Raw genomic sequence first — 25,156 nt, forward strand, 5'->3', positions numbered from 1 at the left:
GGGTTTTTCGAGATGAATCCCTCGATGCTCAAATCAGTAATCGAACAACCAACGAAGTAATCTTAATGAACAATAACGATATTTTATGATATGATTAAATATTTATTGTCTTATCATTTTTAGGGTCCAAATGAAATATGTTTTCGGATTGTTATTTTAGATCGATGCACAGATGATCTAATTATTGATCATGTCCTTCGTTTTTCACTGTTGATTATGTCACGACGTATCGATGATGCGAATTAATATTTCTCAACACCCATCAAATTACAAGCTAAAAATAAAAAAGATCAGCATCCTCGTTACGTACTACCATGTGCCATCCACATGTGACCCAACCCACACGTGACTCGGCGTGACGTGCGATCCGGTTGTCTCCAAGTTATGCCTTCGCTCCTGTCTGCTCGCAATAAGATAAAGGTAAAAGACGGCCACCGCACACCGACGCGGACGTCGCATTTGCCCTCTCGTACGCCCTTCCCGAGACTTCCTCCCAACTCTTTCGCTCCGATGAGAGCCATTGGAAGCGGAATCCCTCGTCGGGAGCTCCCCACAGTTTTCCGCCACTCGACTCCAAAACGGTATGCATGCGTACACGTAATAAGAAGCTTTTGCTCTCTTGGGAGGTTGGAGAGCATCTTTAACGGTGGGTCCCACCACCCCCCCCCACTTTGTGAGATCGAAGCTGTTTTGGGTAGGTGATGGCACTAATCGAACCTTCCGTTCACGCACATTTATAGTTTATGATTTAAAAAAAAAACATTAATAATTAAATCAACTTTTTCTTTCGACAAAAAAAGAATTGAATTTTTACAAGGATAAAAACTTAATTATTTTTAGAAAATATTTTCTTTTATGTTATATTGGCGGATGAAGATGCCATGCCCAAAGAGATGGTATGATGAAGAGGTTTAGAGAGTTATTGAGAGAGAGAGAGAGAGAGAGAGAGAGAGAGGATTGGGGACAATTCCATGATGACTGGGGACGGGCGTCGATGTCGGCAAATGAGACTTCAGACCGATCTCGCCTACCGGATGCGGTGGATGAGCTGGTGACGACGTGAGCAGCCATAGGCCACGGCCGACGCGGTCGTCGCCGTCAGATGCACTCGGGTTCTTTCGCTCGGCGCATCCTGGCCGGAGAATGGCCGGTGGGTCCCGCACGAGGCGCGTCGCGACGACGACGTGAGCGCCACGCTTCTTGAAGGGCCCCACGTGAGCTTACGTGGGCAACGCGCCATCGCTAGTCTTTTTCTTCGATCTTTGGTCGACGGAGTTGGTTGACCGGCCGCGCACACTCCGCTACGTACGACTTCGTCCTCATCCGACGGCCGCCCAACGACCGTTTCGTAGTGCCGGCTCGTATGTTACGCGAACGGGTAACCCAATCAAAGGAAGAAGATTACTCATCTAATTTAATCTTTAATGTTCCTACCTTACGGTTAAATATTGCGTACTGCTAATTAATTGATAATTAGGGAGAATTATGGCTTCATTTGGAAACGTTTGGTAATTAAACTTAAATTTCACTAATTAAATTAATTCCACTACCATTATTTCACAACCACCACCGTATGGCCACATATCTAACTTCAAATTCTATTTTAATGTATGTAGTCTTATCCGATCGATGCAAGGTAACCCGGGGACCCACGACGAGATGTAGTCTGACGTCACCCCCGAGGAAAGCCATCCCCGGGTCATCCGGTGGGCGCTCTCGCTGTTGCCGCCCATTGTACTCAACAGCGAACGCCGTATTCACTGTGAGGAAGCGAAGTGACGCGTCATCCGTATGTCTCATTCGACGCGAGTCACCGTTCTTGACTCAGAACAGCGTTCATGTTTCTCCGACCTCCACTCTTTTGTGTCTCCTCGAGTGCCCACCTTTCTTTAATACCCACCTCCATGCCCCCATCGCTGTCGTCTCTTCACCTGCGGGGCCCACCGGTGATGGCCAATAGGACGTGGGTTCTCAAAGCGGCGCGGAAACACTAGTCCGAAGGTTCCATGGTGCCTGATGGAGCCACGTCATCACAAAGGGTATTTGCTGTTTGAGGGTCGACGGGCGATGACGCCCGCCAGCTCGCCTAACGCCTGACGTCACAAGACCCGCATGTTGGAAGTGGCGGGCCCTGTCGGACCCAGGCTGACGTGAGTCGGACGTCAGCCACGATTCGAAGGATACGTGCGCGTCGTTACGACACAGATCGAAGAAAGAAGCCAGAGAACGACGGGCACAGCGCGTTGCGACCCCGCTGACGACTGACGGCCGCTCCTCTGACGTCACCCGCGCGCCCGTCTCCTGCTATATAAACAACCCGCCCCTCTTTTCTCCGACGGTGTTCTCTCTCTCGCTCTCGATTTCTCTAAAGGGAAAAGCAATCCAAGAATGCAGGACGCGATCCCGTACGGATCGGCGCGGCCGTCGTTCGCCCCGCCGGCGAGCAACGGGGCCCGCGCGTTCGTAGCCGACCGACCCCCGCCGGCGAGGGACGGCTCATCCGCGTCGCCCACGCCTTCTCCCTCCTCCTCCTCCTCCTCCTCGTCGTCATCTTCCTGGGGTAGCGAGGGAGGGGGGATGCGGCGGATGGTGGCGGAGAACCCGGTGGTGGTCGTGGGGCGGAGGGGATGTTGCATGTGCCACGTGGCGAGGCGGCTGCTGCTGGGGCTGGGGGTCAACCCCACGGTGTGCGAGTTCGGCGACGAGGCCGCCGGGGAGGCGGTGTCGCTGGTGGAGGAGGCGGCGGTGTTCGAGGCCGGCGGCGGGGATGTGCGGCGGCTGGCGATTCTCCCGGTGGTGTTCGTAGGGGGGAGGCTGCTGGGGGGGCTCGATCGCCTGGTCGCCGTCCACATCACCGGCGAACTCGTGCCCATCTTAAAGGAAGCCGGCGCTCTCTGGCTCTGATCCTTTTTTTCTTTTTTGTCCTCCTAAAAAGATATATATAATACAGTATATGTTTAAATTCGGAGACGTGGCTTGAAACTAGAAGGCTGGAGGGATGGGTGATGTGCTGCCAACCGTTTGATTTAGTTACAATCGCGCAAAACATTTATTTGTAAGTTGTTGAAAATCAATAAAATGTAGATAAAAAATGAATTATAGTTCTGTGTCTGTTGCGACGGCGGTGCCACATGGGTCGAACCGCACCCACCTAACGCGAATTTAGTTGGTGTCGTCGCCGAACCTCCAATTCCGTGTGCCACGCGTGGTTTCTAGACGTCGTCGCCAGCGAATCTATCCATTTCTCTCTTCCGGGCCTTCTCATGTTTTTTATTATTATTTTATAGGCAAAGAAACTTATATTAGAATGCATGCTCATGGGCAGCAGGATTAAGAGAGCGATAAAAAAAAGTCAAGGAGGTTAGAGTTGAATATGATGATAAGCTGAAAATTTATGATTATCTTCTTTATAATTTATTTATATCTAAAATAATTTATATATTTTTAAAAATATAGTATATAAGTCATTTTTATCAAATGTGAGTTAACAAATGTTTGAGTCTGATTATATGTTAATTCATAATAAATTATTAATATATTCATAATAAATTATTAATATATTCATAATAAATTATTAATATAATAATATATATAATTTAAATTTTAAAAATAGTTAAAATCTATTTTAGCTATTGTGATTTTTGTTATGGATCATTTCAGCCCTTATGATTTATTCGTATATAAAATAACATCTATATTTTCAAAAATATGATATATAATTGTAGAAAAATCTACGGTGTGACATCACATGCACAACGGAAGAACAAAAAATAAAAAACCTAAAATTTTCTAAAAAAACATTCATCGTCGTGTAAAAATTGGTACATAAAACTCGTAAAATTGAAAAATCCACGTGTAAGATATATATGTTACATAAGGAGATCGTATATTCTTGAATTCTTATAGATCCATAGGAGAGGATGAAGGAGGTCAGGTGTCCTCCTTTCTAGCGGTGATCTACATGACAAGGGCTGTGAAGATGCACTTCAAATTGCTACCCAAATTAACACACATACTATATGAGGATGAGGAGAATATGAGGTGACAACAAAAGAGGCATAGCCTATATCCCTTTAGTTCTCTCCTATTTATAGAGGCTCATTGTCAACTTAACTCTAATAGATCCTATCATATTGGGTATTAGATCTTCATCCAACTACCCAAGCCTCTTAAATTAGTAGGTCACTAGTCAATAATTTCTCATTGGTTCTTATTGGATCTCATCCAAAGGATCCAATAATTCATGGGCTTATTGGATATCCAATAAGATAGGGCTCTAACAAATATCTCATATCTCAATCTCTACTTATCGTAATACCTACAATATGTGCGTGACCTTCTAAGCCCAATATCGAGCTCGCAGTGAGTTATATATGTCAGAACTCCTTTTGGCTTTGTAAATTATTTACCATAATAACTCACTCGACTTATCGATTGTAGATGTACTAGGCCACTACGCTGTAGTCCTCAGACAATACAAGTGAATCAAATCCTTTGGAATTATCTATCCTCAGTTACCATGTATATATAGTTACTAATATATCTAATATCCTAAATACCGTATACCGGGCATGGTGCTATCAAGCTCATATGGTTTCTCCTCGAGTCTCACTCTAATCGGATTCTCTCGTAGAACTCTCTATCAATCTGGATGACTTTGGCGAAGGATTTGTCTAAGCAAGAACACATAAGATATTTCTCTTATGATATCAAGAGCGAATGATTCTATATCAACACTCAATATCTCTCGTAAATTTGGTTGTTACTCCCGATAACCGGTTGTATTAGATTTGGAACTTCCAAACCTCTAAGTCTAATATCAAAGAGTGGAGTACTAATACGGGACATACTTGATATCTCAAGTCAAAGGACTAGGTACTGTTGAATCTCGGATTTTGATGATGAAGTCAATTGTCATTTGTTGTCTAATATATGTGTTTGAGATAAGTGTGCAAGATTAACTACGATGAAAGTTAGACAAGCAGCAGGAGTTGCGCCGGAGTCAAGTTCATGATCACGTTGGGAGTTCGAGAGTTCGACGGAAGTTCGGACGGTCGTCGGAGGTTCTGCGAGAACAGATCCGAGAAGTCCAGAAGCTTGCCAAGCGAAGCTCGTCGGAACTTGCCAAGTGGATCGTCGCAAAGTCCAGGAGTTTGCCGGAAGTCCGCAGGAGCATCACCGAGGGTTCATCGGATGATCGACGGAAGTTCGCCGGAAACTCGCCGGAAGAAGCGATTGACGCACCGAAGCAAAGCTGCAGAAATTGTCTTAGATCTAATCGTAGTTAGCACGTTGATTAAGTTGGAAAATGGGAGGTGATCCCATTAGCTTAATCTTGGGGCAATTGGGCCCCTGAAAGATTGAAATTGGGCCGAATGGAGCTAACCATTCGGACCCTGATTGCACCAGGAGGTGCAACCGCCTAGGCCAGGAGGTGGCACCGCCTGGGCTAAGCCTCCCAGCGAGACTGGGCGGTGCAACCTCCCCAGCCGGGAGGTGGCACCGCCTGAGCTCAGTTTTCGAGCAAGACTGGGCGGTGCAACCTCCCTGACAGAGAGGTGGCACCGCTTGAGCTCAGTCTTCGAGCAAGACTGGGCGGTGCAACCTCCCTGACAGAGAGGTGGCACCGCCTGAGCTCGGTCTTCGAGCTCTGCCAGGCGGTGCAACTTCTCCAGTCAAGAGGTGCAACCGCTTGGTCTCGGAATTCCGGGATTTGATCGTTTTGAGCTCCAAATTTGAACTGGGTTGGGGCCTATAAATACCCCACCCATTCAGCACTGAAAAGATACAGACCTATACCGAAATCTTGATCTTTTCTGTGATTCTAAGAGCTCAAAAGTGTTGTAAAGCCTTTAAGTCTCCTCCTTCTGTTCTTCAAGTTTTGAGTTGTAAAGTGAGGAGAGAAAGGTCTGTAAAGGTTGTCTCCTGAGCCTGCCAAAAGGAGAGAAACTGTAAAAAGGGCAGTTGGCCTTCGCCTAATTGAAGGAAGGCCTCTAGTTGACGTCGGTGACCTCGTCGGTGGAGGAAGCCAAAAGTGGAGTAGGTCAAGACTGACCGAACCACTCTAAATCTCTGGTTTGCGTTTATTTTGAGCACTTTATCATTACTGCAAACCTCCTTCATAACTACTGCATTCTGCGCTTTTACGAACAAGTTCTAAGTGCTGTTCTTTCCGAATCTGCATTCAGACGTAAATCGATGTTTTCGTACATTACAGTTTACGTTTACGTTTTGATTATGCAAAACTGTCTTCTACGCCTTCACGAACAAGTTTTTAAGTGCTGATCTGTCCGAATCTGCTTTCAGACGTAAACCAGCATTTTCGTATGATATTTACATCGCAGTTTACGTTTACGCCTTGATTCTGCAAAATTGTCTTCTGTGCTTTTACGAACGAGTTTCTAAAGTTCAGATCCCTTTGAAACTGCGTCTAGACGTAAAATTGCGTTTAGACGTAAAACTGCTCAAACTGTGTAAAGACGTTTTAGGCGTAAACTGAGTTTAGACGTAAATCTGCGTTTAGACGTAAAACCGCGTTTAGACGTAAATCTGCGTTTAGACGTAAATCTGAGTTTAGACGTAAATCTACGTTTAGACGTAAAACCGCGTTTAGACGTAAAACTGCGTTTAGACGTAAACTGCGCTTAGACGCAAACTGCGCTTAGACGCAAACTGTGTTTAGACGCAAACTGCGCTTAGACGCAATCTGCGCTTAGACGCAAACTGCACTTAGATACAAACTGAGAATTAGCTTTTGCATCATAATAGTTTTTATTGAACGAACGCAGCTTTTGGTTTTAATCGCTGTAAGATTTCCGCTGCACTAATTCACCCCCCCCTCTTAGTGCTCTCGATCCTAACAGGTACACCACTAAGATGATGAAATCGCTGTTTGACAATGAAGTATTATCAACCATGGTATGTAATTTCGAATGGTATCACCCGGTACGGGCAGTACGTACCGGTCTAATGGCATACTGGTACGCGGACCGCCCGCTACCGGACGGACCGTGCTACCGTGCTACAGTAATACACTGTAGCGGCGTTACATCGCTACAGTGTTACACTATAGCAGTGCTACAGTAAGAGAAAATCGCTTGGTAAGCCCTGGTGCACCGCTTGGTACGCCGGTACCGTATCGTACCGAGCCAACCTCGAAACGTTGGTACGGTACGGTATCACATACCTTGTTATCAACCATCCAACATTTTATAAGTGGATCAATCAGTAAACTCATTATTCAATGAGTACCTGCATTGTAGCCTAGTGTCCCCACACGAGCAACTATGAGACCAGCCACCTCCATCATATAAACGGGTAAACAATATACTAGTATGTTCGGTTATCTCGATGTCCCTCTCGAGTAACCTATGAACATGCTTATTTAGGGTTCATGTTTAAAGGTGAATCAGTCTCATTATCGTGGTCTCATCACGATCCGATTCTCATTGGATAGATCCATGAACATCACAATATATGTGCAACAAGCAATATAAAGTAAGAAAATATTATAATAATAATAATAAGCAAAAAAGACAGTGTGTCATTTCACACATGTAATCACTCACGTGATTAGCTTGCAGGGTACCTATGACTAACAAAAGGTCCCTCTCGTGAAGTTTGAGTTAATATATGTCATAGTTTAATTATGTGACATATTAACTATCAATAAGTCATTAATATAATGGTACATATAATTGAAGTTAAAAAAAAAATCGAGACCACCATCAATGACGAGAGGAGGCATCGTCGTGAAAATGACTACCAACAGTAGCATCGAGCTGTTGTTGCCTAGCAGAGCGTCATACACATGTAGCTTCTCCGATGCTAACAATGAGCTCAAGAACTTTTAGTCCTGCCTCAGGTGGATGTGCGTCAACCAGTCCGACGTTATGTACGTAGTGGTCTCCTAGTCTCTCTTCCTTCTCTTAGGTATCTTCGTCTCCATTGCCTCTCACTTCGTCCTCTCCTGTGCTCTCACCCGTCACACCTACGACGTGGTGGTCCAACTCTCCCCCACTTCCACCTCCGGCCTCTCCTACCTCTACCTCTCTGCCTTTATTTATAATTATGACCTCCATCGTTTCCTCTTCCTCGATAAGATGGATCTTTGTACTTTTTAAAATTTAGAGATTATTTTAAATATAAGTCAATTATAAGAGCTTAATATTAGGAAATCTATAGTAGCATCACACGCATAGCGGAAGAACAAAAAAATAAAATTCTAGAATTTTTCACAGAAATAAATTTTCATCGTCATACGAAGATTGATGCATAAAAACCCGCAAAACAAAAAACTACGCATATGTAAAAGATATGTTACTTAGAGAGATCGTATATCTTTAAAAACTACATATTTGTGGGAGAGAATGAAGGAGGTCAATTATCCTCATCTTTAGCGGTGCTCCACACGGTAGACGCTCCTTATATCGTTGCAAAATCCTCCTTTCCACGCATGCTGTGCGATTAAGAAGGGGCTGACCCTTATTGTTGTCCACATATCCCAAATTGATGCTATTGGCTGAGGAGGAGAGGGAGAGAGGAGTATAGGAGGTGGCAGCTAATAGGGTTTAGCCTATACCACCTTTGCTTCCCTCATATTTAAAGAGGTTCTTGTTAACTTAATCATAATGAATCCTACCCTATTAGGTATTAGATCTCCATCAAACTATGCAAGCCTATTAGATTAATAGATCTATACCCAATAATATCTCATTAGCTCTTATAAGACCTTATCCACAAGATCCAATAATTTAAAGGTTTATTAGATATCCATTAAGATGGGGGCTCTAACGGATATCTCATATCCGAACACTACTCGTCGCAACACTTACCATATGTGTGTGACCCTATTGGCCCAATATCGAGCTAGCCGTAAATTATACCTATTAGAACTCATTTTAACTCAGCGAATTATTATCGACTTATCGACTATAGATATACTAGGCTACTACGACATAGTCCCCAAACGATACAAGGAAATCCAATCTATTGGACATGTCTTTCCTTAGTTACTATGTATCTATAGTCCCTTATCTATCTAATATCTCAAAAATCATATATTAGGTATGGTGCTGTTAGGTCCACACGGTTTCTACTCGAGTCTCGCTATAATTGAATTATCTCGGAAAGCTCTTTCTCTCCCAATTCGAATGACCCTAACTAGAGATTTGCCTGAACAAGAATACATATGATATTTCTTTTATTACACCGAGAGCGGATGATTATCTATCGATGCTCAATTGACCTTAGAAGGTTAGCTGCCACTTATGATGACTGACTATGCTAGGTCGTAAACTTCCTGATCTATAAGTCCGGTATCAAAAAGTAGAGTACTCATACATGACATCCTCATTGTCTCAAGGCTAAGGACAAAATACAAAACTATGATGATGGAACAACTGTATGACAATGAGGTATCATCAACCATGTAGCATTTCGTGAGTAGATTAATTAGTGAACTCATTCTCCAATGAGCACATGCACTATATCACTAATGCCCTCACACAAGCAGTTAGGAGACCAGTTACTTCCATCATATGTATAAGTATACAACACACCAGTCTATCCGATTATCTCGATATGCCTCTCGAGTAACCTATGATTAAGATTATTTAGGGTCTGTGTTTAAAGACGAATCAGTCTTATTATCATGATCTCATTACGATATAATTCTTTTTACACATGTCTATGGACATCACAATATATGCAACAAACAATATAAAGTGAGAAAAAATATTAATAAATAATAATAAGTAAAAAGAGTGTATATTGTGTCACACGTGCCATCATTCACGTGATTGGCTTGTAGGGCACATATGACTAGCATTTAAATAGTTTATGACCAAAATCATAAGGACTAAAATGGACTTTAACACTATTATAATAAATGAAAAGAAAGCTTGTGATTGGCCTTGCGTCTCACACGGGTCAGGTTTTCTTGACTCACATGTCTCGGATGCATTTGACCTAGTGCTTCTACCGTAATTGATTTATTTTCACGCAGGTTGAATTTTCTCAACTCACATATCTCGAGTTCATTTGGTCTTGCACTACCATTGTAGTTGATTTCTGTTTACTAGGGTTGGGTTTTCTCGACTCAGGAATCTTAGGCGCATTTGTCTTATGCCCCCGTCGTAACATATTTCTTTTCACGTAGGTCAAGTTTTTCCGACATGCGCCTTGGGCACATCTCACCCTGGGCCTGCGCCATAATGAATTTTTTCACATGGGTTAGGTTTTCTTGTCTCATATGTGTTAGGAAGCCTAGTGGAGCATCACATGCATAACAGAAAATAAAAACAAAATTTAATTTTCTAAAACAATTTTAACGAAATGTCATATGAAGATCGATAGCGTAAAACTTGAGAAATCGAAAACTGCATAAAGGGTATAAGATGTTCTCATATAGGAGAACTCGTACATCCCCTAAGATCGTAGATCCTAGTCCATGGATAAAAGAGCTCTTGAAAACACCTCTCTAGTAGTGATCCACGTAATAGACGCAATAACGACACATATCTTCATGCAGCATGTTCTTTCCTCGTAATCGTGCACCACCATACAACAACATACGAGGAGGGATCAATCCCTCTTGATGTCCTCTTACGCTAGAGAGTGGTAGTCGGTTAGAGGAAGAAGGGGGGATAGGGGTCCACCCTTTGACCCTTTTAGTCCCAACTCTTATTTATAAAGTGTCTCCTTCAACTAACCCTAATAGATCATTCTTAGTGGGTATGAGATCCCCATCCAATAATCACTAGCTTAATGGATATTAGATCCCTATCTAATAACTACTCTAAGCTTTATTGAGTTTCTCCAAAGGATCCATCAAAATAGGAGTTTATCGGATATCCCATATCTAATCCTCTATTCGTTATATTATCCACAATATGTGTGTGATCCTCTAGGCTCAATATCGAGCTAGCCATGAGTTACACATATCAGAACTCTTTATGTCTCAGTGAATTATTATTCCCATAATAATTCACTCAACTCATCGACTATGGATGTACTAGGCCACTACACTATAGTTCTCAAATAATACATGAGGATCTAATCCATTGGACATGTCTACCCTCAGTTACTGTGTGTATCTATAGTCTCTCATCTATCTAATATTTCAGAAACTGTATATCGGTTATAGTGCTATCAAACCCATACGGAATCCATTCGAGTCTCGCTTTAATCGGATTCATCATGATCCAATTGACCCTAGCCAAGGATTTGCTTGAGTGAGAATAAACAAAATATTCCTCTCATGATATCGAGAGTGGATGATCTTCTATTGACACCAATTGCCTTTGTAAGGTTGGATGTCATTCCCAATGACTATCTGTACTAGATCTGAAACTTTCAAACCTATAAGTCCGGCATCAAAGAATGATATACTCAAATAAGACATCCTTAGTGTCTCAGATCTAAGATCCAGATACACAACTATGATTATTGAATCATTGTTTGACAATAAGGTATCATTAATCAGAACTTATTATCTAGTGAGCACTTACTTTATATCTTTAGTATCCCCATATAAGCAATATGAGACCAGCTGCCTCCATCAGATGGACAAGTATATAGCACACTGATCTATTTGGTTATCTCGATGTCCTTCTCGAGAAACCTACGACCAAGAATATTTAGGATATGTGTTTAAAAGCGAATTCGTCTCATTATAATGATCTCATCATGATTCAATTCTCATTCCATAAATTCAAGGACATCACAATATATAGTCATCATATAATATAAAGTGAGAAAATAATATTATTAATATTAACCAAAAGAGATTATGCAGCGTATCACATGTGTCATCACTTATGATTGATTTGTAGGACACCTGCAACTAGCAATACATCTCGGGCTCATTGGCCTTATGCCTCCACTATGATGGATTTCTTTTTACGTGGGTTAGGTTTTCCTAACTCATGTGTTTTGGGCACGTTTCGCCCTATGCTTTTGCTATAGTGGATTTGTGCTGGCCTCGATTAGGCATAGTGAATTTCTTCACATGAGTCGGGTATTTTCGGCTCATGCATCTCGGGTATAGGGCCTTATGACTCATGGTCTTTTTACGTGTGTCATATTTTCCTAACTTATACATCTTGGGCACGTTGGTCTTGTGCCTCTATAGTGGTAGATTTTTCATGCGAGTTGGGTTTTCCTGACTCATGTGTCTCGGACACATTAGGCTTGTGCCTCCATCATGATGGATCTATCTTTTTCTCACTATGGATCTATCTTATGCCTCCATCAAGTTCTCCTTCTGGTGTGGCGGATTTTGGATCCTCATGCCGTGGCAGGCTTCAAGTCCTCCCTTCACCATGATGGATTTTGGATCCTCCCATCATGGCGGACTTCAAATCCTTCATCCGTCATGGTAGATATTGGGTCCTCTCTCTATCGTGGAAGATTTCGAGTCCTCCCATCATGGCGAGCTTTATGTCCTTCATCCGTCGTGGCGAGTTTGAAGTCTTATTTTGTATGGTGGATCTTGAGTCCTCCTTCCAACGTAGTAAGCTTCGAGCCCTCCCTATGCCATGGTGGATTTTAGGTCCTCTCTCAATCGTGGCAAATTTTGGGTCCTCCCACCATGGCGAGCTTCAAGTCCCCCCCTCCACCATGGCGGACTTTAGGTCCTCCCATTATGGCAAGTTAACCTCAATTTATATGCATAACATTTGTTTGTTTTGTCATGACATATTTCAAGTCCTTCCGTAGTGGTGGACTTCATATCCTCTTTTCACCATAGTGAGCTTTTGTCCAAGAGTGCCTCTATTAGCAACTCAAATGACTCGAGTTGTGGGAGGGACTCAATGAAATTTCGATAATCGAACAGTGGCATCTCGGGCTATGCCTTCTTTGGTAGGGAGATTGTTATTAGAAAGCACTAGCGTGACTCTCTCGAGTTACTTCTTAGCTTTCCAACGTTGGTTTTCGTTGAAAATTATCATCATGAATTTAGTCATCACTATTTTGGAGCAAGGTTTATCCCCAAATGTGACATGCATGCTGTATCAATCATGACCCTTCACTTGAGTGTGACCCTCTTCACTCAGGTGTTAATCATCCCCACTCAAACCACCAAGGAACCATTGTCGTTTGGGTTGAGGCACTTTGTCTCTTCTTCCTTGAAGGTTATTTCAAGTCATCATCGGACTTCGAATGCTCTTCGATGGTAGACTAAGAGAAAGTTTTGCTACTCGAAGAGCTATCTCCTCCCGAGGCAAGTCCATCGATGATAACGTTAATCTACCTCTCCGTCAACCCCCAAGTATAGATTGAATTTCTTTATGAGCTGAGCGAATGAGCTAACTAAGAGGAGCTTCAAGCGAGTTTACCATTCTCGTGCCCTACTTCTTAACATTATCATGAAGGCATGACACTTAGGGCGTTCGAGGTGTCATACAGCGACATCTAGGTGTGGAAGGCGATAATGTACTCTATCGAGCCAATATTACCGTCAAATGGCTCTTATAACAGGAGGTAAAAGTTCATTGGGATTAACTCCTCCAGTCTGTTCTGAGTGAATGAGGATCGACTTGAGGTGAGGCAATCCAACCTTTCTCTCCGAGATTGCTAGAACTCTTGTCATATCTCTTCTAGATGATAGTTCATTTATCGTAGTTAGATCCTCAAGGAGTCATCTATTAGATCCGCTGACTAGGCCTTATATTCGGATGGAGCGAAGCAATGGTGTAGCGGTGTGTTGAATTTCACGATTGGGGAGCAAGGTGCTTCCTCGACCAATGGTTCTTTAGGCCTTGGGTGATCTTAAGACGTTGACACTACATTGGGCTAGGAATTCTAACGGGCACCAGAGCTAGTGGCGATTGAGATACTGATCACGACTGAGATGGTGGCATTGTTTATTGGGCTAACGAAGGTAGGAGAAGGGCGATAGCCTAGATCATGTCAATTAGCGTTTCCACTTGATGGGTGAGGTTAAGAAATACCTTAGCGAGGATAAATAGGTGGCTTGAGGTCATCCCCGAGAGAGAAATACCTGTTTGCATCGAAGTCGATACGTCCATATGAGGGAAGGACGGAAGGTGCCCCCCATGAGTAGAGTAAAAGTGTTGTGGGTTGGAAGTAGAGCCTCATCGCTAGAGAGTTCGTTGGGGGGATTGACGAGTGAATATTCATATGACATTAGTCCCTCCTTCTAGCATCAAAATATTAGGAAAAAAATATCGTTAACATTTTGGTTAACCCGATGTGATCCCGAACCTATATATGTAGGATGATCCGAAATGTCTCCAAGGTGAAATGTCATACTCTCGAGATGCCACCTGTATGAAGATTAAGGTCGGGAGAGATTTCTCGGTCCGATCCCTCTAACGCTATAGTTAGTAATATGAGGTCTCCAAATGTGAGTTTGAGTAGTTCAAAAGGAGTCTCTTGCATTGAGTTTAAGATGTCTTTTTATATCTTAGAGAATGAGAAGGAAGCATTTAGTTGGTTTTACGTAAGTCGTGTGATACTCTTGCATGTCCGTACGCAAAGGTCAGCCTCCCCGAAACCTCCTAAGGGACCATAGGAGATTTCGGAAAGGCTAACGTTTATAAATAAACACGCAAGAGTGTTGCACGACTTAACTAAGTGCGTGACATATGTGATTACCTTTCTCGTTATAATGAATGAGAAAAAAGCTTCTTATTGCTTTCCTTGTAATAAAGATTGAAGGAAGGAAGCTTGTGATTATCTTTCTTGTCATAATGGATAAGAAAGAAACTTATATTTATCAACGTAAGCATATTGGTGATCTCACGTGGCAACTATAGTTGACACTAAGACTCTTTTATCAACAACGGAGAAAGGCTTTTGGAATAAGCTAGAATGGATTAGCTTATTAGCAACAAGGATATTGTTAGGTATAGAACAGTGGGAAACAAAAGAAAACTGTTCCTGTTGGATGAGACTACCAAGGTGGGATCTGATCCTGTTGGCTAACACCTTGGAGAGGAGCTTGTAAATAATGCCGCATAGGGCAATTAGGGAGTATGGGAACAGAGGTCCAAGCAACCGAGGTAAGCCACACGATGGACCAGAGGTCAGAGTACCAGACAGAGAGGATCCTTTTATCATCGAGGATACAATCTTCGTAAAGGTTAATCTGATTTTTGAGGGTGACCACTTTTCAAAAGAAAGCTGTGTTACGATCACCCTCCATGTTTCATATTTCATTTAATTTTATCTCTACTAACCCATTTAGAGTCCAATTGTCGACCGACGCTTCCAGGAGCACGCGTCGTGGTTTGAGTCGTCCGCGTTCCTCCGTCACCGCCCAGTTGCCACCGACGGCATACGCCATCCCTGCAGATTAAATGGTGAATTCCGGGTGCCCGTTTTCAACCACCCCCGCGCGCCACGCAGGTTCTATGTGGGAGAAACGTCAGTGCATACGCATCGATGCGCAGCACAGGCGTTCGACGCAATGCCCCTTCTTTTGGCCCCGAGAAAAAGCAGCAGCGTGATGTCAAATGCAAGACACATGGTCACTCGCGCCACTGTTGTGAGTGGATTTGACATCGACGTCAGTTGACTCCTGCGCTCGCCTATCGGACAAGCGACGACTACCGAGGTCAACCCGGCTGAGGCGGAGTTGGTATAAACGCACAGGGACGAGTGCAGAGGTGGGCATAATGAATGAGAAAAAGCCCGGCCACCTGACCTCGCCTGCAGTAGCATTCCCCACCACTTCCTGGTCAAAACCGTCTGTGAGACATTAAAAGTCCAATGCCACTAAGTCACCTAACGATGCTCCTAACGCATCATCAAGAAAGCAGCGATCTACGACGACGGTGACAGGCAATTCAACAACTATAGATTCCGAATTATAGCAATAACAGTTGGAACAGAGACAACTAAGTTGAATGTACTTACAGTATATCAAACAAGGAGGTTACCTGGGCAGCAAACCTTGAAAGGTGGCACAAGCATCTGCATTAACCAAAAGAGCTTGCAAAGAAGACCACCTCAGGGAAAGCTTTTCGGAATAGGGTTATACTAAAAGTTGAAACAGAGATGTGTTCTTTACCAAGCCTCCAATGTCAGCATCAATACTTGAAACAGGTACCAGCAACATGAAAGTTTACCTTCCAGCACTGCCAGCAAAGTAACCAGGACAAACATCGAGGCTTTTGGGGTACAATGGACCATCATCAGGAATGTTTGCGTGAGATGGTAAAACAACACAAACCATTACCCTCTGCTATGCTTCCACTATCTCACTTTACGTGAAAAGCATATAATAAACATATCATCTTGGGAATAGGTTGCCGAGTTCAAAATTCAGGTAACGCCAAGTTCTTCTGCTAAATAAGATGAGCTAAATCTGTAATGCGCTCTTCAACTGGCAGATCCAACGACTTGAAACACCCATCAAGAAGGCATTTCAGTCACTGACTTTGAACATGTGGCCAGAAGGAGATGAGCAACGTATTCATAGTATCCATGTGCAATGCATATTACTTTGGCCAATTTGTGCTGGAAGGATGAACAGTTGTCGAGTTGTGTTCCATATAAAACAAATAGAATTTTGCCAAAACTGAGCTAAAGCAGATATGAACACCCAAGTTGACATGTTGAGTGGTTTGATTGTGTCCCTTTCTTCAGATTCCTGCTTCACAAGGTATCAAGCCAAGAATCAAAGTCATCCATGGGTTTTGAACCAAAAGGAGGTCGCAAAGGAAGGGTGATTGCTGATGGTTCCTGCTTTTGATCCTCGGAAAAAACAGATTTCTCACCAAACAAATCATCAATGGCATCATCAAGAGCAGTTCTAGCTTCTGTTCTCAAGGAGCTAGACTGATCAGCTGATTTTGAACCAAAAGCTGGAGGAGCGTGAACCTTAGAATGTAATGCTCCCTCCTCTGTTGCGCTTCCATTGTAGTTCTTGTCCGTAAGACTTAATGATGTCACAGAAAGCAAATCATCAATGGCATCATCAATTGAGCTTGTTGGTACATTTATTGAGGAATCAGAACCCTTCCTGGCGGATAACGGTAATGTATTGGCTGAAGAATAAGAAGTTGCATTACTGGGACCTGAAACATCATTGATCAGATCATCTGAAGCAGCACCAGAAAAACTGGTTCCACTTAGTGAGTCAAGAAGCATATCAAGCTCTGCTTCTGCTGCTGCCATCTCAAACTTAGAGGTAGTGTTCTCCATTGGGTTTGAAACAGCATAAATGCTAAGATTGGAGTTGGAACCTTGAGTTATTCTGCTTGGGGAAAACTCTTGTGACCTCAATTCTTTAGTTGGATGAAGCTTGGTAATATTTTCCGATAACAATTGTGAATGATGCTTCTTCAACAATGCACCTTCATCAATTTCACTACCTCTGTAATGGTTACTAGGGTTATTTTGGCCATCCACATTCATAGAAGTTGATGGAACATAATCATGTTTTATATCACTTGCTACTGAATCTTCTGGTTGCTCAGATATCTGCTTCTCATTTGACTCGTCAACACACTACAAAAAATATCCACCAAAACAGTAAACATGATATTTTGGCAGTTGACTAAGAAAGGCAGCAAGAAGGTACAGAAAAACTGAGCCATTTATCATATATAATCGCAAATCAAATCAAAGATTTCAGATGCCAACAAACCGTACAGGGAAGGACTTTCTCTAAACAATAACAACTCTCAATTTCTTGATCATTTAATGAAAAAGTAGGCAAATTAGATGTTGTACAACTTGCCCTAGGTGCCAAATCATCTTTCTTGTGCCAATAGGATGTTAGTTCATCTGTGTTTGACACTTCCATGCATTAAATGATCAATCTCAGTTGATTACAGGTACAATTATTTTTTCTTCACATTGGAACTTCACCTTAAAATCAGCTAGTTGCTTGATTCCCCTTAAAGAAGAATCCATATCAAACTTAATCCACAATCAAAAAAGTAATATGCAAATTGTCCATCTCCATCTCTCTACATGTATAAATAGTTAAAGAGACACATGCAACTGCACTGATACTCTACAAAAACACACACAGAAAGCTAGCTTTCTTTCTGAATGTCTTCAAAATGAAGATACTAAGTGCAGGTATTGTGCATATTTCTAGATATTTATGGTGTCTGGTCAATTGGCACATCAATCTATTCCAATGGGATGATAGTAACGCCCATAACAAGACTTATCATTTGCCTTTCCTCTGGACTCTTCCATATAGCATAACTTCAAAGAGTTAATTTATAATTTTATCAGCTTAGCTGCAACAAATTTCATAGATATTCTTATATACGAATTAGCTATAAGTTGCTAGTTTTGATTTACAAACAATGATAATATAAACTTGATAACAAACCAACAAAACCAAATCTTTAGGATTATTCATAGCTCTCTATTTATTAAAAAACAAAAGGTTTCTAAGCTGGATATCTTGACGTCTATGAGTCGACAAACATAATATGTCCCTTAAAGACATTTGATATATTCATGTACTGGATTTCCTCAAAGATAACTCGAAACCATTTTGCATTCTACCTCAACCCAGAAAAAGAAAAGTTTACTGAATCTTCCCCAAGAAGAAAGAAAAATGTGCATTAAGCAGACTACACACAGGCAAGATTGGGATAGTCCATAACAAATCAATGACAAATAAGCTTACCTGCTCTTCAGGAAATAAATCTGATTCAATGAAGAGCCTCTCTGAGAGCTTCAGTTTTGATAATTGTGCATCAATTGCATGCAAATCGATGGAGAGGAAAGGGACCTGATACGCAACATGTTCTTATTACTATAACATCAAGGAGTATTTAATAGAATAATAATTTAGAAACCTACTTGCATCAGATGGGAAAGTCATGATGACTAAAAATCTTTGATCTAATTTGCCAATTGTAGTCTGGCCACGAGAGACATCATGCTTCCAAATTAAGGAAAAGGATCAATTTGCATCCTTACGTATAATATGACCATAGGACACCATGAAATGTGGTTATTCAGAAAAGAGGGGAACCCCAGAAAATAATAAAAATTGAGATTTTATAGGTTTATATGTGAAAGAAAAAGCTACAGCAAGTTGTGTTTTATACTTTTATTGAACTAAATATGAAGCATAGTATAAAACATGATATCTAAAATCTTAAAAGAAAAAACTAACTAGAACTGTTAGTTCTCAAGAAGCTTGAGAGTTGATAAATGGTTGAGGCAAAATCTTACAGAAGTTGCTTATAAAAGATGAAATAGCAATTAATACCTCATAACTTGATGAGGTATCATCATCGTCATCAATGATAAAATTATCATCTTCACACAATGATAGTAGAGCTTTTCCTCTGACAGATAGCATAGAGCTCAGTCCCTGCATTAAACCTGGAGAGATAAAAGTGAGAATCCACTACAATTACAGAGTCTACAGTGAAAAAATAGAATGGACAAAAAAAAATCATATTTCATTCTCATAATGACCAAACATAACAGCATTAGAGAAAGGCTTCAAATTGTACGCTTTGCCCTGCCATAAGGAGGTAGGTGGCTTTCGGTGTTTTTTTATCTTGCTCAATAAAGAAGTAGCTAAACAAACTTTGGCAGATGTCATCTAATCACTTATCCTTGACAACTAATTCAGATCTCAGTAAACCATGTGACTAACCTTACAATTAATTTCTCAGATTGTTTATAGGTAAGAAAATAATTCCCTCTTCTTGTTCGATCATTTTTTATGCTATCACAATTTAACTGTTATGAAGCATACAAATAAACAATGTTCTTCATCATGGCTTATGTCTATGGCTTATAGCATAAAATCTTCAGGAAATACCAAAGCCTCAACCATCAACTGACACAGTCGGAAACCATGAAGCTAAAGATAATATGGAACAATCATTGCCACTGCAGAAGTACTACTCTCAACTTGGTATACACACATTACAACCGAACAAAATTGACATAAAAAGAGGATATAGAACTAAATGTTTCCTCTTGTCCTTCTAGTTCAAATATGCAGACAAAGGACATCATCCAATTCTGCCAAGACAAATAAGCTACTTCCAGGGAACATAAGAACAGGATCTCTTTCCTTTAGCATTCATAGCTGATTCTATAATTAAGATCATGGTACGCTTGGATGATGGATGACAAAAATGTCGACTTAGGTTCCAGCTTTTATTACAAAACCAGATCCATGAACAATTACCATCCTCCAAAGCACGGTTTCCTCTTAGTCCAAATTAGAAGAGAGAGATTGCGAGGTCATTACCAAAGGGAAACTCTTCCGATGAAGAGGACGCGGAGAGGCCGCGAGCAGCAAGATTACGACGCTCCTGCTGCTGCGTCCGAGCCTGCTCGAGCAAATAGCCGAAGTCCGCCCCCTTGCTTTTGGGCGCGACCTCGGTGGCCGCGGGGTTCCCGGCGCCATTCAACTCCTCTTCCTCCTCCTCGCCGTAACGATCCAAATTGGATGGGAGGGCGGGGACGCGTGACCGCTTTGGCTCCCCGTCTCCTCCTCCGCCCTGCGTCGGATTCTTGTCCTTGCTGTTCCCGTGCTTCTTCCGCTGGGCGATTGCGGACGGCGAAGGGTGGTTCGCCCGGCCGTGCTGCGTGTGGGCTCGCTTCGACTTCGCCGAGGCCTTCGGATCCATCCCCCTCCTCACCCTCTCCCGCTTCCTCCTCCTTCACCTCCTCCGCTCTGCTTCGAGTGGAGGACCGAAATCGAGTAGGGCTTTCCAAGAGCAATGGAAAAAATAAAACGCATCAGGCTGGGTTTTATTCGGCTCGTATGCGGGCTTAATATGGGTTTAATGAGTCGGCCCATCGGTTCGATAACCGGCTCGACCCAACATGTGATGCTCGCTGTAACTTCGTTCACGTGCACGACTTTTAAAGAGAGAACTCGATTGTCATAGGGTTTGACAACGGGTCAAGGTCTAGTAACTTGTTGTTTCCAATGAGTCATCACATAGGAAAAGAAGTGCCAATGCATTTGATTGCTGAATATTATATATATATATATATATATATATATATATATATATATATATATATATATATATATATATATATATATATATATATATATATATATATATAATTGACAGGAAAACACTTCAATTTGAATCACTTTGCTGTGCATGTTAAAAGGAAGGTTGCTGTGCACGATGCTTTACTACACTTTGTCAAAGGAGTCAAGCAACCTTTTCAGTATTTTATTACGTAGGCCATGCCGTAACCCTAATAAGGAAGCACCTTTGTAGCAGCTTAAGGCTGCAGGATAGTATCATTTGAATGGATGCATGTGGTAAAGGCACGTCTAACCATGTCGCAATGCATAGTAGCAATAAGCTGCACATGACATCAAGTCCATTATATATTGCCATCGCTTTTTTCGATAGTATTCGATGAATACTATTAGTGATTGGAGCTTAAAGTGAATGATAAATGAGAACAAGCAACTTATTTTACTGTGCTCGAATCACCAAGTATAATAACGCTGCATGAGATTGCTGCTCACTCGGTATCTTTTCTCAGCATTGACTGAAGACAGTCCACATCAATCCAAAAGAAACAAACATACTCTTGGCGACACGGTCACTCTCTCCCAGGCTCTCCTGTTACTGGGTCTATATTTTATCCCCTTCTCTCTCTCTCTCTCCCTCTCTCTCTCTCTCTCTCTTCTACAACTCCTAAGCCAGATTCTGAGGCAGTGTACCCTGAGCAAAAGAAGAGTAGATTTGGGGCTTTGCAAACGAATCTATTGTCGGGGAAGATGTTGGGAGGTGGTGCATGGGGGCTGTGGGACGAGGAGAGAATATTCTGGGAGCCACTGCAGTCCAGAAGCTAAGCTCCAAAAGACTCTCATATGAAATGAGCTCCCTTTGAACAGCTCTGATGTGCACAGCATCATTGCAGTATCATTGAGCCGCAGAGAGAGAAAAAGTCAGCCAACATGCCGACGACCTCCTTCCCGTAGTTCCATGGATTCACTGTTTCCCTGGTTGATCCTCTTCGACTCCTTGTCGTGGCAACAGACCATTGTCATACTTGTACTAATCCTCCTTTTGAGGAGGATCGAGAGCTGGTGATATGCCTGCAGCTGTGTTGCAATCTCTTAGTAAGGAACAATAGGATGACTCGTTGCATCTTGAGATGTGTTGGTCACCTCGATCACAGTGACCAAGAAAGTTTAATTATGTGATAATGATTCCAGAGAGGACAGGCAACGAGCCACAGCTTTTGCTCCCAACTCATCATGTGTTCATCATGCACGTTTGCCTCTCCTTCTCTTCTCTTTATTATATACTAGTTCGCTTTCTTTTCATCCGTCCCTTCACTTCTTAAGCACCCTTCCTTTGGGCTAGCAAGAAGGAAGAAGAGAAGAATGGCAGGAGAAGCAATCTCAGGTACCAATCCTCCTCCTGCGAAGAAGAAGAGAAGCCTGCCAGGAACACCAGGCAAGGATTCTATACATACATATATATCATCTTCCTTGCTTCTGTGTTATCATTTTAGGATGCTAAGTATGAAGTGAATTGTATGGTTAATGAGCAGATCCTGAAGCAGAAGTGATTGCCTTGTCACCAAAGACACTGTTGGCCACCAACCGGTTTCTGTGCGAGATATGCGGCAAAGGGTTCCAGAGGGATCAAAACTTGCAGCTCCACCGCCGCGGTCACAACCTCCCATGGAAGCTGAGGCAGAGAACGAGCAAGGAGCCAAGGAAGAGGGTGTACGTGTGCCCGGAGAAGAGCTGCGTGCACCACCATCCGTCGAGGGCGCTCGGCGACCTCACCGGCATCAAGAAGCACTTCTGCCGCAAGCACGGCGAGAAGAAGTGGAAGTGCGACAAATGCTCCAAACGCTACGCGGTGCAGTCCGACTGCAAAGCCCACTCCAAGACCTGCGGCACCAGGGAGTACCGCTGCGATTGTGGAACCGTTTTCTCGAGGTATTCTTCCTCTGTTCATTCTCCATTTGCTCCAAATCTCCCATTGGTAGCAGCATCGATTTAGAGTCCATGGATAGGATGCTCCGAAGCTATCTTTCCTCTGGTTTCTGCTGCAACTTCCATGTATAACGTAACAGTAACTTCCAAGCTATCATTCTTCCTTTTCTTATGTGGCTTCGACAAAAATGGTGCATGTACACCTATACAAATCGATCCACAGCATTCTTCTCCTGATCTGCTTTTGCTGCTGTATATATAAACATAACAACTACATGTCTGTTCTCTCATAAACAGGAGGGACAGCTTCATAACCCACAGGGCCTTCTGCGATGCCTTAGCGGAAGAGTCAGCGAGAGTCGCAGCATCAAACATGAGCAGATTAACATCCATCTGCAATGGCAACTTCAGCTTTACGAGAGATTTGATGAGATCAAACATAGCACACGACTTCTCTGGCGCCATTTCGAACACTACGATGACCGAGAGTGAAATGGTCGGGCATGCAAGACGTGAGCTTTCTCTCTGGATGGGTGGAGGAGATCGTACAGAGAACTTAAGCAAACGCAACGATCTCTTGAATCCTCATCAAACCAAGCCTCTCAGCACCGACGACCTCTATGGAAATCCATTTGCATCCCAATATCCCGACCAGTTAAGCTCGATATACTCAGATGAGCTAACTAGCGTTGCACTTCCTACGAGCAGCATGAAGGAAACTGAAAGCCCACACTCCCTTCTTCTCAAAGTTCCATCTCGCTACAGCACTCAGCATCAGAACCAGCACCAGCAAATGGCGATGGCGCCGGACGTGTCTGCAACTGCGCTACTGCAGAAAGCTGCACTCATCGGTGTTAATGCCTCCTGCGCAACGCCATTAAGTAGCTTTGAGACGAAGAGCCGCGAGAGTAACTTCCGATATCTCAGTAACAGCAGTTTGCTCGACATGAACCATCCAAGTTTGGCCACTCTTTCAGGAAACACCATGGACAACTCAACCCTGCCGAATCCACTCACAACGGTGTATTCCACAAGACACCTTATGATTCAGAAGGGTGATGAGCGAGGGGGAGAAACAAGAGACTTCTTGGGCGTTGATGCGCCAACAATTTGTGCATCATCATGGAATGGGTGGGTATGAGTGATTAGCAACTGCTTTAATGTGAGAGGCAAGCAGTGTGCTCAGGCGGCTGAGAGCTTCATGAAACTGGTGTAACCTTGCATACTCATGTAGACCACTAAAAGCAATATGTAGGTTAAGGTAGTGCCTTCGTTTTCCGGGAAAGAGAAGAGGCAGAATGATGGGGGAGGCAAAGTGTAGTCTCCTTCCATCCCTGTGATTGCTTTTGCTTCCAACTGTGTGCCAGCTCAAAGTAGCTTTTTCCAGAGAAAAAAGCTGGATCTTTTGTTCTACCACAAACATGTATGAATCATGGTTTTTGGTGCCTTTACAAAATCCTAGTTCATGACATGAATTCCAATGCGTGCAGGGGTTTCCTAATGTAGGTTTTCTTGTGTTCTTTCTCATTACAGAGCTAACATGGATAGTTGGACCCAATCAAGGTCATCTTGAGGAGTACGAGACTGCGAATACATGCATGGATCGTGTTTGATCATCGTCATGATAACGAAGGAGAGAAGTGCAGTTCTTGCTGTGTGTTAGGACTTGGATAGCACGCAGGGCAAGGAAGAAACAGAGCGAGAAAAAGAGTATGCCAAATCAAAACCGTCCATTTTTAAGACATGGAAATTGATGTACAGCAAAAAGTAACTCGATTTGGGCCCCACAAAATCCCAAATTGGATTCGATAATATGAGCACCAAGATTTTATATTATCGATACAATATTTACTAGAAAAACAATTATATCTGCTTCTTAAAAGTTGATTTGAGCTCGTTTGCCAATATTAATGAACCAAAGTCGAGCCTAGTTATGCATAAAAAGTGGATTTGCATCTTACTTCCATTGACATATAGCTGAGGGACGAAGAAAAATATTTCAGATGTGAGATCCAAAACTCGATTTCAAGATCACAAACCTCAGATTGCAACTCTCTCTCTCTCTCTCTCTCTCTCTCTCTATATATATATATATATATATGTGTGTGTGTGTGTGTGTGTGTGTGTGTGTGATATATATATGTATGTATGTATGTATGTATGTATGTATATATATAATTAAATGTAAATTAATTATGAAGCCAAGTGGCTATAAATACAAGAAATATCGTACATGGAGTATGGATGTACTTATAC

The 25,156-nt window shown here is 42.5% G+C and overlaps 3 protein-coding genes across 3 annotated transcripts; 2 read left to right on the forward strand and 1 right to left on the reverse strand.

Annotated features, from left to right (window-relative positions):
• Window positions 1–2,322: 2,322 nt before the first annotated feature.
• LOC135649017 (monothiol glutaredoxin-S9-like) lies at window positions 2,323–3,101 on the forward strand. Its single transcript, XM_065167111.1, has one exon. The coding sequence runs from the start codon at window positions 2,389–2,391 to the stop codon at window positions 2,902–2,904; it is 516 nt and encodes a 171-aa protein (XP_065023183.1). The 5' UTR covers window positions 2,323–2,388; the 3' UTR covers window positions 2,905–3,101.
• A 12,703-nt stretch (window positions 3,102–15,804) lies between these two features.
• LOC135648839 (protein ECERIFERUM 16-like) lies at window positions 15,805–20,677 on the reverse strand. Its single transcript, XM_065166812.1, has 4 exons — window positions 20,219–20,677; window positions 19,217–19,332; window positions 18,626–18,730; window positions 15,805–17,481 (listed from the first exon to the last, which is right to left on the reverse strand). Exons 1-4 carry the CDS (start codon window positions 20,598–20,600, stop codon window positions 16,627–16,629), a joined length of 1,458 nt encoding a protein of 485 aa, XP_065022884.1. The 5' UTR covers window positions 20,601–20,677; the 3' UTR covers window positions 15,805–16,626.
• A 1,597-nt stretch (window positions 20,678–22,274) lies between these two features.
• LOC103997115 (zinc finger protein MAGPIE) lies at window positions 22,275–24,284 on the forward strand. The gene is made up of 3 exons (XM_009418260.3): window positions 22,275–22,409; window positions 22,507–22,903; window positions 23,198–24,284. The coding sequence occupies exons 1-3, from the start codon at window positions 22,337–22,339 to the stop codon at window positions 24,039–24,041; spliced, it is 1,314 nt and encodes a 437-aa protein (XP_009416535.1). The 5' UTR covers window positions 22,275–22,336; the 3' UTR covers window positions 24,042–24,284.
• Window positions 24,285–25,156: the final 872 nt, after the last annotated feature.

The sequence above is a fragment of the Musa acuminata genome, chromosome BXJ3-9 (genome assembly GCF_036884655.1).
Source record: "Musa acuminata AAA Group cultivar baxijiao chromosome BXJ3-9, Cavendish_Baxijiao_AAA, whole genome shotgun sequence".
Taxonomy (NCBI): domain Eukaryota; kingdom Viridiplantae; phylum Streptophyta; class Magnoliopsida; order Zingiberales; family Musaceae; genus Musa; species Musa acuminata.